The sequence below is a fragment of the Python bivittatus genome, unplaced genomic scaffold (genome assembly GCF_059951505.1).
Source record: "Python bivittatus isolate LINGU-HERP-01145 unplaced genomic scaffold, Pbiv_v1 ctg000020_np1212, whole genome shotgun sequence".
Classification (NCBI taxonomy): Eukaryota; Metazoa; Chordata; class Lepidosauria; order Squamata; family Pythonidae; genus Python; species Python bivittatus.
This window is the reverse complement of record NW_028277030.1, coordinates 97,541,013-97,557,889: the sequence shown is the minus strand read 5'-3', so window position 1 is coordinate 97,557,889 and position 16,877 is coordinate 97,541,013. Positions and strand designations below refer to the sequence as shown.

Sequence of the window (16,877 nt, the reverse complement as noted above, 5' to 3'; positions counted from 1 at the left end):
ATGAGGCTTCCAGCCCTGGGCAGGGCTTTAGACAATTGTATTGTTTTTAGTTAGGTTTCTATGTGTTGTAGGTCACTCAAAAGTGGGATGCAGATCAAATATGTAAAAACAATTATGAGTCAGAATGTTTTTAGTAAGAAAATTCCACAAATTCTGCAGTTATTAATCCCATGCAGCTGAGTTTGAACGAGTTCAGTTTTGGGAACTTTTCCATAAATTATTATATGGTTTTGTTTTACAAATAAACACTTCACACCCTAGTGCAGTGTTTCTCAAACTTCTTGCAGTTGTGGATCAAAACATTTGAAAATGTTGTCTTTAAGAACATAAGAGTTCAACTTTTCAATAAATGATAATGACTATAGGTGCATCTATATATGCCTTCCTATCCCAGCTAGTTTTAAAGGCCTTTTTAAACTAAATTTGTATCCCAAATTGTTGATCTAAAATTATTTACTATTGTACACCACATAACAATATGGCATCATTTGACAATGTTTCATAATAATATCAAGAGGGCTAGGGATGAGTGGTACTCTAACCCAGTGAAACCTCATTTTTAGATATTTATTATATTTTCTGATGGACAGCCAGTGTGCTATAGTGGTTAAGTTGATGTATTAGGAGCAGGAGACCTACGTTCTAGTCCTTCCTTTAGTATGGAAATTGGCTAGGGGACTTTCAGCCAGTCACTCTCTCAGCCCTAGACTGGGAAGTCAAAAAACATTTATTTACCAATCTGCACTGGACCAGTGTAATATAGTTCATAATCTTCAGTGAAGAGGCCTTCATCCTGCAGTGGATTGATCAGGCTAATATAATGCATTTCTTATTTGCCCTTTCTGGGCAGGAGTTGCTTGTGTAAGACCACTGTTCTGCTTTGGATAGCTCATGTGGACACAACAGTTGATAACTACTCTTGTACGTTATTGCCAGTTGATCCATTTTCACAAACCAATAACATCCCAGTGTAATAAGCAACAGTAGAAAAAAGTACGCAGTGAACATAAAAGGAACTTGTGTAAACCTGACAGTACAAACAGCAACTGGTGGACTATGTTATAGAAAGGCAGACTGGGTGTAGGAGATTTCAGTCTCCTGCTCTTGTTAGTGCTACTGACTTAGACTCCAGATAGTATCAATCAACATATCTGATCAAGTGCCATCATTCTCCACAGAAAGATTTTTGATGGAAATGGAAGTCATGCAGCATCATCCAGGAGAAGCTATATGGCATCAAAGGAAATCAGTGGCAGGGAAAGTGGGGATACAGGAGTTGAGGAAGTGAGCAGACAAACTCCTGGCCAGCTAATTGGTGATGAAGACAGGAAAATGGCTGAGATGGTAAGCAGGCTTCTGACCTGCTGACTGGTGAGAAGAGGGCTAAGGCAGTAATTGGGCTCTGGCCAGCTCACTGGAAGTAAACACAGAAGCTACAGAATACCTGGTGGATCTCTGGACCATAGTTTGAGAATCATGACTGGTGACCTCTGCAGGAAAGTAGTGTTGCCAGTAAATGATTTGTGACAACTTACGTGTACAGATTTCGGATCTCCTATGCCTTATATTTGGATTCCTGAGGTTAATCAGCTGATCCTGGAGATGGCTGTACAGCTAAGCCAGAAATAACATTTCAGATGAAGGCTATCTTCTTTACTTGTCAAATTATATTTCATTGTATTTTAATGATAAAGGATCAGATGGGAAATAATGTCTACTGACGATAAATGTAAGCGCACCCATAATAATCAAACCTAGGACATGGTTTACTTGGTGTTCCTGAAATTTACATAGAGATTCATTCCACATTTAGTTGAGAAGAGGGAATTATTTTACCAAAACTGTTATAGATTATTAGCAAATGGATTCCTGTAATGCATTTTGTAGAGTTACCTGACAGTATTGATACTACTATGAAAGTCAGCAATTCAACGTAACTTTTTTTTTTTTTTTACTTCTATGAGATTGATTGTACTTTTAATCTTAGCATGAACTATTTCAACTAAATGCTTCATAGGGCCTGAGAAGAACAATTACATGGCAATTTGTGTAGATTGCTGCAATCTGATAAAGGGCATACAGATTAGATCTGTCTTTGGCTTTGCAGCATAAACAGGGACTAGATTGTTAGGGCTTCTGTAATCTTTTTTTCAGGCCAGTATGCGAAGAATAGTAACTTTGGGCATTAGTCCAGTCTTAATGTAATATCTAATACCTCTGGTTATCACTGCAGAATTGTTAAGTACTGAATATGAGTTGAGCTGTAAAGCTCACATAAACAGTTTGTCCAGCAACAGCCACTTCCAAACTGCAGTTTGGAATTGTAAAGATTTCTAGAATTGGTACACTGAACTGCATGTTAAGTGTTCCTTTTAAGCTTCATGCTAAATAATTTAGTTAAAGCAGGAGTTCTTCCCTTTGCTTTTATTTAGGAGGGTGAAATGGGCAATTAAAACTACAATAAAACTTTTAACAGTTTTTATGAGCAGTTTTATGACCCTGGGAACATGCAAAAATAGCTTCTTAACCCTCAAAATGACATGTCAAGGCAATGAGGGACTATTTCATCTCCCCCTACTTTCCCGTTTTAATAGCTATAGCTATTAATCAGCATTCTGTGACTCACAGCACCCTCAGTCTATGCTGGGCTATATTTAAATATTTCTCTTTTATTTTACCTATAAATAAAAATAAAATTGTATTTTTTTTATATAAAAGTGCTGATTGAAACAGGAATGTCTCTTCTGTAGAAGTTGTGAACTAGAGATTTGACTGCAGTGCAGACAAATGTCTCTTGAGCTTGGCATGATATGGACCTCCTAGAAACTAAGCACTGAAATGCAGCAATAGACACGTATATGTTAGGGCTGGGCGGCACTTCGGATTTGAAGGCAAAAAGGCACTTCAGAGCACATGATCATAGGAAGGATATATTGTATCCACATACAAGGAGTCCTCACTGCCTGCCTGCCTCATTCAGCAACTGTTTGAAGTTACAACAGCACTGAAAAAATAGGTTTATGACCAGTCCTTGAACTTGGAGCCATTGCAGCATCCCCACGGTCATGTGATGATGATTCAGGTGCTTCGCCACTGGCATGCATTTACAATGGTTGCAGCGTCCTGCAGTCAAGTGATTGCCATTTGCAACCTTCACAGCTGGCTTCCAACAAGCAAAGTCAATGGGGAAGCCAGCAGAAAGTTGCAAGTTGCAAGATGTGACATCTTGCTTAATGACCCATCTTGCTTAACAACCCACAATGATTCACTTAATTATGACAGTGGAACTGATGTAAGTCCAGAGAGGTCATGTGATGTTTCACTTTATGACTGTTGCTTAGTGGTGGAGTTGCCAGTCCCAATTGCAGTCGGTAAGTGAGGACTACCTGTACTTACTAGGTGTTGAACTTGATCCTAAGTTTTTGTAATACCAAAAACAACATTTCTGTTCATGGGTCAAGCATGAGTGTCATTTTGTTTGTCTTGTGTCAGTGTGAACCATCTTTGACCATCCAGATTGGTTCAGTCCTCCAGAAAGAAAAAGTAAACCTATTACATAGAGCCTAGCTTTGATTTTGTCGTTTGGGTTACCCACAATTTTCTTCTACCTTTACCAGACTGTAAGAGTGAATTGGGACATGACATGCCTGATTCTAATTACTCTTTCTCATCTGCATCTCAATCCATATTTCCAGACAACAAAGCTCCTTTCTCTTAAAACATAAATATACACACATACAAGGATTACAGTGCACACCCCAGTGTCATCTTCTGGATGATCCCACTGGATCCTTGGAAGGGTATATTTATACATCTATCTTCTGTAGATTGTCTAAATTACAGCCTTCACCATGTATCTATTATATGAATGTGTTAAGAATCTTATCAGTACAAACACATGGGTGCTCTTAGTGAAATTTAAAAATAAAAGGAAGCTTTATTGGTAAAAAAAAACCCTAGAGAATTATTATTTTTAAATTATAAAAAAAGTCTTTGTTTTCCCCAGAGAGATAAAATACAGCAGAAGAAAAGATGTAAAGGTTGTGGATTTGACCTAACCTGATTCTGAAGCAGCTTATAGTTCCTGGGATAAGAACCTAAGTTAAACTGCTTTGAATTATTTTTGCTGATTGCATTATGATACATGAATAACATCCAACTATCAGAAGAATGTTGCTGAATGGGGCTTACTTTCATGAGGACTGAGTGGAAATGAAGAGAGCAAAAAGAAAGTGGAGTTTTCTGGGCTACTCAGAAAATTTCTGCCCTGTGTTCTTTTTCCAACTCTAAAGTGAATAGGTAGATCTCTAGGACATGACATAGACCTATGGATGAGGCCTTTGTTGCATGTGGGAAAGCTTACAGTCATGAGGTACATTCAATTCAAATCTGAGAGTGCCTACAGGAAGTTTATGGCTATCCACTTTGTAGAAGGTGCTGGAACAAAGAGTCTTGCTTCTGGCTGAGGACAGCAGGCGAATCGAGTTCTGCCACCCGCCCAGCATGCATCACCAGCACTCGGTCTGAGTCCAGGATAGTGTTCAACCTGGTAGAAATAAAGTAGCATAGACATAGTGCCAAAATACCCCAGATGTGCAATTGGTGCTTCTCTTAACATAATCCTAGGTTTCACAGGCAGTGGATGAGGTGATATCTCTCTCTCTCTCTCTCTCTCTCTCTCTCTCTCTCTCTCTGTTGAAGATGACACTATTTAAAAGATCTGAAAGACAAAGGCTACATAAGAAGAGCCCTCCTGTATTTAACCAATGGCTTCTACGGGTCAGGATTCTATTCCCATGTGGCCACCAGATCTGTATAAAAGCATTACAATACTGGCAGCAGTATAATCCTCAGTGTGGAATCTCTGTTTTTCACACACGCACACTGGAGCAGGATCCACACTGGCATCACTTTCATGTATGAGGCAGCACAATGGTAGTATTTATTTGAAACACAATTGCTGCTCATTGGGCGTATCCTGTAAATATAACACTTTTTTCTGTTTTTCAAATGTGAGCATGAGGCAGAGATCAGTGATGGAAAAAAGGAGGTGTAGGGAAGTCACATGTATTTTAAAAAACATAACAGCACTGTAACTGATGGTTGCAACTATTACTGTGTGCATTGGTTGGAGTCCTTTATCCGCAGTTGCAGATATGTAAAGACCCAGTTTAAAATGTTTGAAAAATGTAAAAATGTTTGTTATTCCCATATTCACATGTGCCAATTTCAAAAAGCTTTAAAAACAGAAAACTAAATTTCCTCTTAATATCTGTGGCTGCCCAAATCCATTCCAAGGCAAGCATTAATGCAGCTTGATTTGGAAACCACTTCCCCCAATAAAGAGATATTAGGATCAGGCAGAACCATTCTTTCCTTGTTAGTGTACAAAACAAAGACACTCAAAAGAAAAAAAGGGGGAAAAAACCTGAATATTGAGGGAAAATAGCATCAGGAAGTTGGCTTTAGTGTGTCAATGTCATGGGGAGGGGTTAAAATATTTGTGTAGAAAGACCCTTCTTCAAGATATTCAGCACAACCCAAGATTTTTGGTCAGTCACTACTAGTAATATATATGAACTTGGGATTTTTCTAAAATCATAAGAGACTTAAGAGCAGAGGCTGAAGAATAAGCAAAACATCACCTGTGGGCAATAGTTAAAACAGTTTTGTCTGCAAATTGCTGGCGGATGGTCTGCTGGATGAGTCTGTCTGTCTTCTGATCAATACTTGCCGTGGCTTCATCAATGCACAGAATCTGTTATTAAGACAAAGTGAAAAGCATTCCTCAAATATAAGAAACAGATGGATGCCGTTACTATGAATAAAACCTGGCATACAAACTTAAGAATCCTGCTGAATAACAGCAAAGATCTGCTTAGTTCAAATGTGGCCAACAAGGTGCTTCTGGACAATCTCAAATCATGAAGGCAATAGTCCTCTTGGTCTTGTCCACCATTTCAACCCCAGCAACTTCTCTCCTGTGGAAATTCCATTTAGATATCATGGATCTATTATTCATGAACAAGATCTGCATTTTGTAGCAGCAAATTCCATTAATTTCAGAGTATAGAAAGAAATTTATGTTGCATGTCTTGAATCAGTTTCAGTAGATAATCCTGGGTTACAAGAGAGCAATACACTCCTTTCTACCAGTTCTCCATATATAGTTTTGTAAAGCTACATAATGTCCTGAGTTATCTTTTTTCCTAATTAAAAGTCCAAAACAATCTAGTCTTTCTTCTCTGTAGGACAGGTGCCCCAAACTTGCTTCAGCTTTTCCAGCTCCAAGATAATAGTTTTGGCACCTTCCAAGTGTGGCAGGATGTATAAAGAGAACATAATAAAAAACATGACCACTCACCTTGGCCTGAGTCAAGAGGGCCCTTGCTAAACAAACCAACTGCCTCTGTCCTACTGAGAGACTCTTTCCTCTCTCCCTTAGCTCACAATCCAGCCCGCCTGCATAAAGAAACAAATGTGAGATTCACAATTTACTTATTAGTTCATTTGCACCAGATACTCAAGAGAGAGAAGTCTGAGTTGCAGCAACTAGTGCTGACATGTGTGCTCCCAGTGAAAAATCCCTTCCACTCCTTCCCTAAAACCTCCCTTTAGAACATGTATTCTAAACTGGAGTTACAGTGCAGGTCACTCTTCTATCTGCCCACCTGGTTGCCCCCACAGCTCCCTAATGTAAATGAAGCCTCAATCACTCTATTGATTTCATGGGGGGAAAGCTGCATTCTCCCCAAATTGATAAGGAAAGCTATTCACTGCTTCAGAAAAAAAAATGGGGAGAGGGGAAAACCACACATACAGCACAAAGAAAATACAGTGGGGCAAAAAAGTATTTAGTCAGCCACCAATTGTGCAAGTTCTCCCACTTAAAAAGATGAGAGAGGCCTGTAATTTTCATCATAGGTATACCTCAACTATGAGAGACAAAATGGGGAAAAAAATCCAGAAAATCACATTGTCTGATTTTTAAAGAATTTATTTGCAAATCATGGTGGAAAATAAGTATTTGGTCAATATCAAAAGTTCATCTCAATACTTTGTTATATATCCTTTGTTGGCAATGACAGAGGTCAAACGTTTTCTGTAAGTCTTCACAAGGTTTTCACACACTGTTGCTGGTATTTTGGCCCATTCCTCCATGCAGATCTCCTCTAGAGCAGTGATGTTTTGGGGCTGTCGCTGGGCAACACGGACTTTCAACTCCCTCCAAAGGTTTTCCATGGGGTTGAGATCTGGAGACTGGCTAGGCCACTCCAGGACCTTGAAATGCTTCTTACAAAGCCACTCCTTCATTGCCCGGGCAGTGTGTTTGGGATCATTGTCATGGCGAAAGACCCAGCCACGTTTCATCTTCAATGCCCTTGCTGATGGAAGGAGGTGTTCACTCAAAATCTCACGATACATGGCCCCATTCATTCTTTCCTTTACACGGATCAGTCGTCCTGGTCCCTTTGCAGAAAAACAGCCCCAAAGCATGATGTTTCCACCCCCATGCTTCACAGTAGGTATGGTGTTCTTTGGATGCAACTCAGCATTCTCTCTCCTCCAAACACGATGAGTTGAGACCAAAACATTCCACTTTGGTTTCATCTGACCATATGACATTCTCCCAATCCTCTTCTGGATCATCCAAATGCTCTCTAGCAAACTTCAGACAGGCCCGGACATGTACTGGCTTAAGCAGGGGGACATGTCTGGCACTGCAGGATTTGAGTCCCTGGCAGCGTAGTGTGTTACTGATGGTAGCCTTTGTTACTTTGGTCCCAGCTCTCTGCAGGTCATTCACTAGGTCCCCCAATGTGGTTCTGGGATTTTTGCTCACCGTTCTTGTGATCATTTTGACCCCACAGGGTGAGATCTTGCATGGAGCCCCAGATCAAGGGTCTTGTATGTCTTCCATTTTCTAATTATTGCTCCCACAGTTGATTTCTTCACACCAAGCTGCTTGCCTATTGCAGATTCAGTCTTCCCAGCCTGATGCAGGTCTACAATTTTATTTCTGGTGTCCTTCAACAGCTCTTTGGTCTTGGCCATAGTGGAGTTTGGAGTGTGACTGTTTGAGGTTGTGGACAGGTGTCTTTTATACTGATAACAAGGTCAAACAGGTGCCATTACTACAGGTAATGCGTGGAGGACAGAGGAGCCTCTTAAAGAAGTAGTTACAGGTCTGTGAGAGCCAGACATCTTGCTTGTTTGTAGGTGACCAAATACTTATTTTCCACCATGATTTGCAAATAAATTCTTTAAAAATCAGACAATGTGATTTTCTGGATTTTTTCCCCCATTTTGTCTCTCATAGTTGAGGAATACCTATGATGAAAATTACAGGCCTCTCTCATCTTTTTAAGTGGGAGAACTTGCACAATTGGTGGCTGACTAAATACTTTTTTGCCCCACTGTACATAAACATAGAAAAAAATACAGTAGCCAGAGAATGTGCATGTTCACTAAGCAAACACAAGCACACAGAGAGAACACATACACAAATGCAAATAAAATACATGTGCGCAGAGAAAAAAATGACAGAGCATTAAGCACACATACAGAAAGCACCCAGAGATTTTGCAATCTTTTGGCAGTTGTGTTGGGTTTTTAATTACCACACTTTTTAAAAACTTCAAAAAAGCCCCCCAAAGTAGGCGTCTCCTATCAAAAAAGAAGCTTCTTAGCCCCTTTTTAAAAATATTTTACCAGCAGGACTGAAGCATCAGCTCCTTTATGCAAAGGGGAGAGAGATTTAGTGACTAAATTAGTGGACCAAGCAAATGCTGTGGATACAGTATACTGTGAGACTAGGCTGAAGCTGCCATAACCTAAAGATGAAGCAGGCACTTAAGCAGAGAGGACAAAAGCCAGGAAATTTATCTATGAGATCCCTTCAGGGAGGTAGATAAAAAGGAAGCAAGTTGTTAAGGAAAAAACAAAGGACCTGAACCAGAAAAAGGAAGTTGGGCCTGAGCACATGGAAACCCTCACCCCAATCCCATCAACTTGTAAATCAACCCAGCAAGGACTTTGGGGGATAAAAGGGTCCCAAAGCCCGCCCACTCTGAGTCCTCTGAGTCACCTTTGGATCCAGACTTGGCAGCTTCAGTCCCTCTAGCTAGTGGCTGGCAGCCTAGTTGGGAAGGATGTGGGTAAGTGTGGATGAGCGTGTGTGTGTGTGTATGAGAAAGAGCAAATGTACCTTGCAACCAATAAAGTTTTGCTGTTACTTTAAATTCACTGGGTCTCTGTGTATTACAAAGAACCTCTTGTGCCTCAATGTTCGGTTGGAAATGATTTGTGTCTATCCCTACTTATTTCCCGGATGTTGACCAGGGCTGTGTGTCTGTCTGCTCCAGCCGCACCTATCTGGAAAACCCAGGTAGAAAGCAAGGGGGGCTGACAAGATCCACATGCCTCAACAGGCTGTGAGTGTGTGAGTGAGTGACCATAAGCCAAACTTGGGAGCAGCGTGTGTAACAATACTTAGATTTTAGTAAGGTATTTGATAAAGTAGACCACAGCCAACTTCTTGGTAAGATAGAACAATGGGGGATAGACAGTACCACTACCAGATGGATTTGCAGTTGGCTGACCAGCCGCACTCAGCATGTGGTCCTTAATGGAACTATGTGGAGGGAAGTATGCAGTGGGGTGCCTCAAGGTTCGTCTTGGCCCCAGTGCTCTTCAACATCTTCATAAATGACCTAGATGAAGGGATTGAAGGGATGCTCATCAAATTTGCGGATAACACAAAGCTGGGGGGAATTGCTATCACTTCGGAAGATAGGTTCAAGATTCAGAAGGATCTTGACGGACTTGAGCATTGGGCCCTATTCAACAAGATGCAGTTCAGTGGAGAGAAAAGTAAGGTCCTGCACTTAGGCAGGGGAAACCAGATGCACAGGTACAGGATAGGCAGTTCCTGGCTCAACCACAGTGCCTATGAAAGGGATCTAGGCGTCCTGGTGGACCACCACTTAAGCATGAGTCAGCAGTGTGCTGCAGTTGCCAAAAAAGCCAGTGCAGTCCTGGGCTGCATCAACAGAGGGACAGTATAAAAATCAAGGGAAATGATAGTACCGCTCTACTTTGCACTGGTGAGGCCAGATTTGGAATACTGCATCCAGTTCTGATCACCACAATACAAAAAAGATGCTGAGGCCCTAGAAAGTGTGCAGAGAAGAGCAACAAAGATGATAAAGGGTCTGGAGGCTAAATCCTATGAAGAACAGCTAAAGGAACTAGGTATGTTTAGCTTAACAAAGATAAGACTGAGGGGAGACATGATAGCAGTCTTGCAGTCTTCCAATACTTGAAGGGCTGCCACAGGGCAGAGGGCATTGATTTATTCTCCATAACACCTGAGAGTAGGACAAGAAGCAATGGGTGGAAGCTCATCAGAGGGAGATCCAACCTGGAAATAAAGAGGAATTTCCTGACAGTGAGAACTATTAAACAGTGGAACAGCTTGTCTCCTGGAGTTGTGGGTGCTCCATCGCTGGAGGCTTTCAAGATTGGACAACCATTTGTCTGAGATGGTATGAGGACTCCTGCGTAGGACAGGAGGTTGGACTACAAGACCTCCAAGGTACCTTCCAACCCTATGATTCTATGACCCAGAGGGAGAAAAAAAAATCCTAATACAGAAAGTGGAGAAAGTTGCACAAGTAGTCCTCCAATGACCAGATTTCTGGAAATGAGGGGGCAAATGAAAATAGCCCAAATTTATGACACAGTAATAAGTTTGGCAAGAAAAATCTGCTCCTCTGTTTGTCTACTGTGAAAAGTGAGGGAGCAAGGGAAAAAGAGGGAAGGTAGAAGAAGCAGAGAAAAGGCCTCATACCCTTTTGACTTTGGCTCCATCCAACACCATCTTGATACATTTCTCTGAAGAAAGTTAGCCCTTGATTGAATAAAGGGATGTTGCAGCCCAAAATATATCATTCCATGTCAGCCTGAGAATTTCTGCTCCTGCGGGTATTAATTTATTTTCTTTTTGTTGACTACTCTGATCAGTTTTCTAACACATCAGATTCTGAGGGATAGTTTATTAGGCTTTTGATGCCCTTTCTTCCACCAGCTAACGTAACCAGCATATCCGTTTCCTGCCCCAAGCAAAAGACTCACCCATCTCTGTCATTACTGTGTGCAAGTGGCATTGCTCCAAAACTTGGTGCAAGTCAGCATCTGTATGTTGCTCCTGGGGATCTAGATTCTCACGGAGTGTCCCACTGAACAAAAACGGGTCTTGGGGAATTATGGCCAATCTAGACCTAAAAAGAGGACAGGAGGAAACAATAGCAAGCACACAACTAATACACTGAACAACCCTGTCACCATCTCATTAACCTGACTTTTCAAATAGATGCAAAAGAGTTTGAGGGACACTGGCATCACTATTCACATGGTGAAGCACATGTGAATAGCTTAATCTGCCACAGCCAAATTTAAGCATGATTAAGCTTGAAAGTGCCACCAACAATTGAAGGAGCAATAACCCCTGGAATCTTTTGCCACTCTTGTTGCTGAAAATGACTTACCTTAGCTTGTTCAAGCCTACAGAACAGTTGTCAATACTGTCCAGGAGGATTCGTCCACCTCTCAGTTCCACCATGCGGAAAAGAGCCAGAAAGAGAGTGGATTTGCCAGACCCTGTGCGCCCAACTATCCCTATTTTTTCCCCAGGATAGATAGTGAAGGTAACACCATCCAGGGCATTGGGTAATTCTGGCCGATAGGCTAATATTACTTGCTGGAACTCAATATGCCCTCTAACAGGCCAGTTTGGGGCAACCTTGAAGGGAGAAAAAACAATGTTAGGAATGAACAGAGAAAGCTACCACTTAATGCAGTTCCTTTCTGATCTGTTACTTAGTATCACCAGTAGAAACACAGCAAATCAAACCATGGAGTACCATGTAGTAATGATTACCACAAATGTTATTTTGAGCTTCTGCCCAGTCTAGATCTGACAGTCTGATGGAAGATGACTGGGCTCCCCAGCCCTCTTAACACCAAACTGCTTTCCTACTGAGCTTCTGCCCGTGTTGCAGACTTCAAGATGATGGCCTAGGCTTCATTCCTAGAATGGAACCCTGCTTTTCTGGGCTCTTCAGCAGTTTGCCAAGACTCATCCTTCATGCAAGAACCTAGGAATTCTTTGGAGGGGATTCCTTCCACAAACTGCATCAAGAGATTAGTTGAAATCCTCCCCTTTTCAGCATGGCTGTTTTTACCCTCCCTTCTCCTTCCTCTGACTCCAAATTGTGCTAATTGAAACAAGCTTGAGTTTGGAAGAATGGAAGAGACACCGGAGATCTGGGTCCGCCTTGTCTTTATGGTCCTTCAAGAAGACTTGCTTTTTCAAGGACAGCAATGAAAGCAAAGACAGCCCAAAGCAATATTTGCATTTGGATTATATGAAATCAATTACTCTGCATCTAGTCATCTAGATAAACAATTCATTCAGATGATCTTAAAGCTGCAATAAGGCAGCCTTACCGGAAGCAGTTCCTCCTGAGATTCTATGGGAATTTCTGTTGCATATTCCTCAGTCCGTTCCACACTCACCATCATGGTCTCTGTCTGAGTGAAGCTGGTGATGAGTCCTGACAACAAGTTTGTAACTGATAGAGCATAGGAAAGGGCCAAACCCACAAGACCTGAAGGGGCAAAAAAAGACAAAAAACCAAAACAAAACAGAAAGCTACCCTCTGAAACAAAGATAAGGGAGCAGAGAACTAGTGGTGGTAAGGGACAATCATCCACCTCCAAGATGAGACAAAGGACAGAAAGATGCCACCATGTGAAGAAAAAATTTCCTTGGAACTGCTGAAGTGATTCTGACACTGGCATCACAATTTTTTTTTTTAGAATTAGTAACCCACTGGCATCACATTTTTTTTTTAATAATTAGTAACCTAGAATCTGATCTTTCCTTTTAGATGCATGTTCACTACTTGAAAAACCACCCCAATTCATCTACTTCAAATGTCCTTAAGTATCTCCAGGGAGGAGTATTTCCAGACAGGGCTCCTAATATTCCTAATCAAAAGCACTATAATTATTCTGGTGTTTTTTTTCTTCTTCACCAATTTCTTGTTTTGGGTACAGAAAACAAAAAGAAGAAAATGATGGGAAAATATGGGAAACCTGCTAGTAGAGAATGTTACCATCTGCTTCCTCCACAGCAATCAATGAATTTGGCAGAATAGCTGTACAACAAAAGCCTCATTTGGAAATATTTGAAATGTGTGTTGTTCCTTTGCTGGTTGTTGTCTGCTATTATCTGCTATAAATTATCTAACTCTGCCTTATCCAAGCTGGACACCCTTTAGATAATGTTAAATCAGTGCTGGAGGCTACATCTGAAGGGTGCCCTGGTATGACTTGATAGAGAAGATTAGATAAAGAGAAGCCTGCCATGCTGAAAAAAAGAATTTAGCTAGTTTATTGCACTTCACCTAGTCATACCACAACTTCAGTTGGCTGCAATATTATTTCCCTCTTCTTTTTTTAAAGTGAAAGATGAAGGAGGAGAGAAACCACCCGCCTACCCAGACATAAAAATGCATGCTGATTGTATAAGCAAAAAGTGCTTTTTGGGTCTTTTTCAGCACTCTTGGTGCTATCATCCTTTCCTCAGAGAAGGGGGGGGGATCCAGAATCCATATCTAATATTTTTTATTTATTTGTCACACTTACATAGCTACCCATCTCACACAAAGCAACTCTGGGCAGCATACAACAATTAAATAAAACAGCAAACAGAACGCTCAGTATAAAAAGCTAAAAAGTAATTATTAAAATAAAAATATTATCAAACATTTTAAAAATACAAACCCCATGGAGAGAGCAGAATATCAATCATAGTGGAGCCATCTGAGAATGTCTCCAGTTCCCAAAGACCCCAGGCCTGATGACATAACCGGGTCTTGAGGGACTTCCTAAACGATAGCAGGGAAGGAGGGAGCCTAACCAGGAGGGAGAATGTTCCACAAGGAGGGAGCCACGGCAGAGAAGGCCCGCTTCCTGGGACCCACCAAATGCAAGTCCCTGGCCGATGGAACCTGTAGCATACTTTCCCTGCCAGATCTAATGGGATAGGCTGATGTAATAGGGGAGAGGCGGTCTCTCAGATAACCTGATCCCATGCCATGAAGAGCTTTAAAGGTCAAAAACAGCACCTTGAAGTGGACCTGGAAGCAAACTGGCAGCCAATGCCGCTCGCAAAGCAGAGGTTTAATATGTGCTCTTCTAGGAGCACAGGTAATTGCCCGTGCCGCTGCATTTTGCACCAGTTGAAGTTTCTGGATACTCTTCAAGGGCAGCCACATGTAGAGTGTGTTACAGTAGTCCACTCTGGAGGTGACTAGAGCATGAGTGATTGTGAGCAGAGCCTCCTGATCCAGGAAGGGGCACAATTGGCGCACAACATGAAACTGTGCAAAGGCCCTCCTAGCCATGACTGCCACCTGCTCTTTGAGCAGGAGTTGCGAGTCTAGGAGGACCCCCAGATTGTGCACCGGGTCTCTCTGGGGCAGTGCCACCTCACCCAGCACCAAAGATGGTATAGACCTAGAATCAGCAGGACTGGCAGGACCCCAAACCCAAAGCCACTCAGTCTTGCCAGGGTTCAGTAGAAACCTGTTGTTCCCCATCCAGACCCTCACAGTCTTCAGGCACCAGGATAAAGCATTCACAGCATCACTTAATTTAACAGGGATAAAGATGTATAGTTGGGTATCATCAACGCACTGATGATACCCCACCATATGGCAATGGATGAGCTCACCCAGTGGCCTCATTAAGATATTAAATAGGAAAAGGGAGAGCACTGAACCTTGTGGCACACCATGTAGTAGGGCTGAAGGCAGGTCCTCTCCTCCCCAATCATCACCAACTGGAATTACCCCAGAAAAGGGAGGCAAACCACTGCAGCACTGTGCCACCCACCCCCAGCCCCCTGAGCTGATCCAGAAGGATACCATGGTTGATGGTATCAAAAGCCGCCAAGAGATCAAGTAGGGCAAGGATGGATGCATAACCTCCATCCCATCCATGCCAGAGATCATCCAAAAGTGCAACCAATGCTGTTTCCATCCCATACCCGAGTCTGAATCTTGACTGAAAAGGATCCAGATAATTTACTTCATCCAAGGCCCTCTGAAAGTGTTGTGCAACCACCTTCTCAACCACCTTTCCCCAAAAAGGAAGGTTAGATACTGGATGAAAATGGTCCCGTATGGTGGGATCCAGTGATGGCTTCTTGAGGAGGGGGCTCACCAAGCCTCTTTAAGAGGTAAAGGAACAACCCACTTCCTCAAAGAAGAATTAACCACCACTAAAGCCCACTCACACAACACCCCTGGGCCGCTTTCACAAGCCAGGAGGGGCATGGATCTAGAGAGCAGGTGACTGAGCTCACAGTTTGAAGGACCCTGTCCATTTCCTCAGGTCCAACAGGTTCAAACTGTTCCCAGATAACCAGGCAAGACTCCATCCCAGGTATCTCCTCTGGACCTGTAACAAGACCAGCATCCAACTGCAAGTGAATCTGAGCGATTTTATCCAACAGATGATGAGTAAATTCTGCTGCACATCTCTGCAAAAGGTTTTTCGGGCCCCCTTTGCCCAAGAGGGCTCATGTCACCCGAAACAGGGCTGCAGGGCAGCAATCTGCAGATTCAATAAGGGCGGAGTTTAGCCACCCTTACCACCACAAGATAGGCCTTAATAGTGGATCTATTCTGTGTCCAGTCAAGCTTGTCCTTGGTTGAGTGCCAGTGACACTCTAGATGTCTCTTCTCTTGTTTCCTCTTCCTCAGCACCTCCGTAAACCATGGGGAGTGATGGGATCCATGGGAGGGGAAAGGTTGCATAGGTGCAATCTGTTCTAACATCTCAGCTGCCCCCTTATCCAAGCAGCAACCAAGGCTTTGGATGGACCCTGCAGCAGACCAACAAGGACAACCCCCACTCCCTCTGAAACCCGTGTGGGTCCATCAGTTGCCGGGGGGGTGGACCAATCTATTGGGTCCAGCTCTCTGCAGTAGATAGTAGCACTAGAGAATCCCATGGAAATCAGGGCGTGATCTGACCATGACAAGGGGGACACCAACAACTCCCCCAATTGCAGATCACGTAGCCACTGTTCCGACAGGAACACCAGATCTGGTGTGTGACCACTGTCCCATGTCTGGCTCTGGATGACATGGGATAGGCCCATGGCCATCATGATGGTCATGAATTCCTGAGCCACCTCAGATCCCTCCCCAGGGAAGGCAGATTAAAATCCCCCAAGACCATAAGTCTGGGGAACTCTACCACCAACCCTGAGATCGAGTCAAATTGCTCAGGCAGGGAGGTTGCTGTGCAGCAGGGAGGCTGGTACAATCCCAACTGATCCCTAGAGCACAACTTAATGAACAGGGTCTCACATCTGGGGACCTGTGGGGCAGTGCTCCTGAAAGCCGTAAGGGATTCCCGGATGACAATCACCACACCAACCCCCTGCCCCAGAGTCTCGGCTGAGGCCATGCCTGAAACCCTGCTCGGCATATCTCAGAAAGGGCTATCCCCCCTTCTGGACCCAGCCAGGTCTTGGTAATACATGCCAGGTTAGCCCTCTCATCAATGATTAAATCATGAATGATGGAAGTCTTATTGCAGACTGACCTGGCATTTAGTAGCAGCAGCCAGAGGCCAGGGCCACTGAAGGTCCGCTGACCGGGCACTGGGGCTAAGATGAAGGATCTGGAACATGGAACCGGTATAAGACATTGGTCCTGTGTTCTGCTGGAATGGCCTGCTCCCTGTCTCCCACTGTATCTCCCCATGCCTCTCACCACCATTATATTATGGCTCAC

The 16,877-nt window shown here is 42.9% G+C and overlaps 1 protein-coding gene across 4 annotated transcripts in view; it reads right to left on the bottom strand.

Moving 5' to 3' along the window:
• Window positions 1-998: 998 nt before the first annotated feature.
• Window positions 999-16,877, bottom strand: part of ABCC10 (ATP binding cassette subfamily C member 10) — a 38,153-nt gene continuing 22,274 nt past the window's right edge. For 2 of the 4 annotated variants that reach the window (XM_025168259.2, XM_025168258.2), the window contains exons 17-22: window positions 12,511-12,671; window positions 11,550-11,803; window positions 11,137-11,282; window positions 6,365-6,462; window positions 5,646-5,758; window positions 999-4,546 (exon numbers count right to left, since the gene is read on the bottom strand). In XM_025168259.2, coding sequence (XP_025024027.1) covers window positions 4,417-4,546; window positions 5,646-5,758; window positions 6,365-6,462; window positions 11,137-11,282; window positions 11,550-11,803; window positions 12,511-12,671 — 902 coding nt within the window. In that variant the 3' untranslated portion in view covers window positions 999-4,416. Of the gene's footprint in view, window positions 4,547-5,645; window positions 5,759-6,364; window positions 6,463-10,852; window positions 10,981-11,136; window positions 11,283-11,549; window positions 11,804-12,510; window positions 12,672-16,877 lie in introns of those variants that run through there. The other 2 variants (XM_007430731.4, XR_015796841.1) reach the window with 2 other exon arrangements.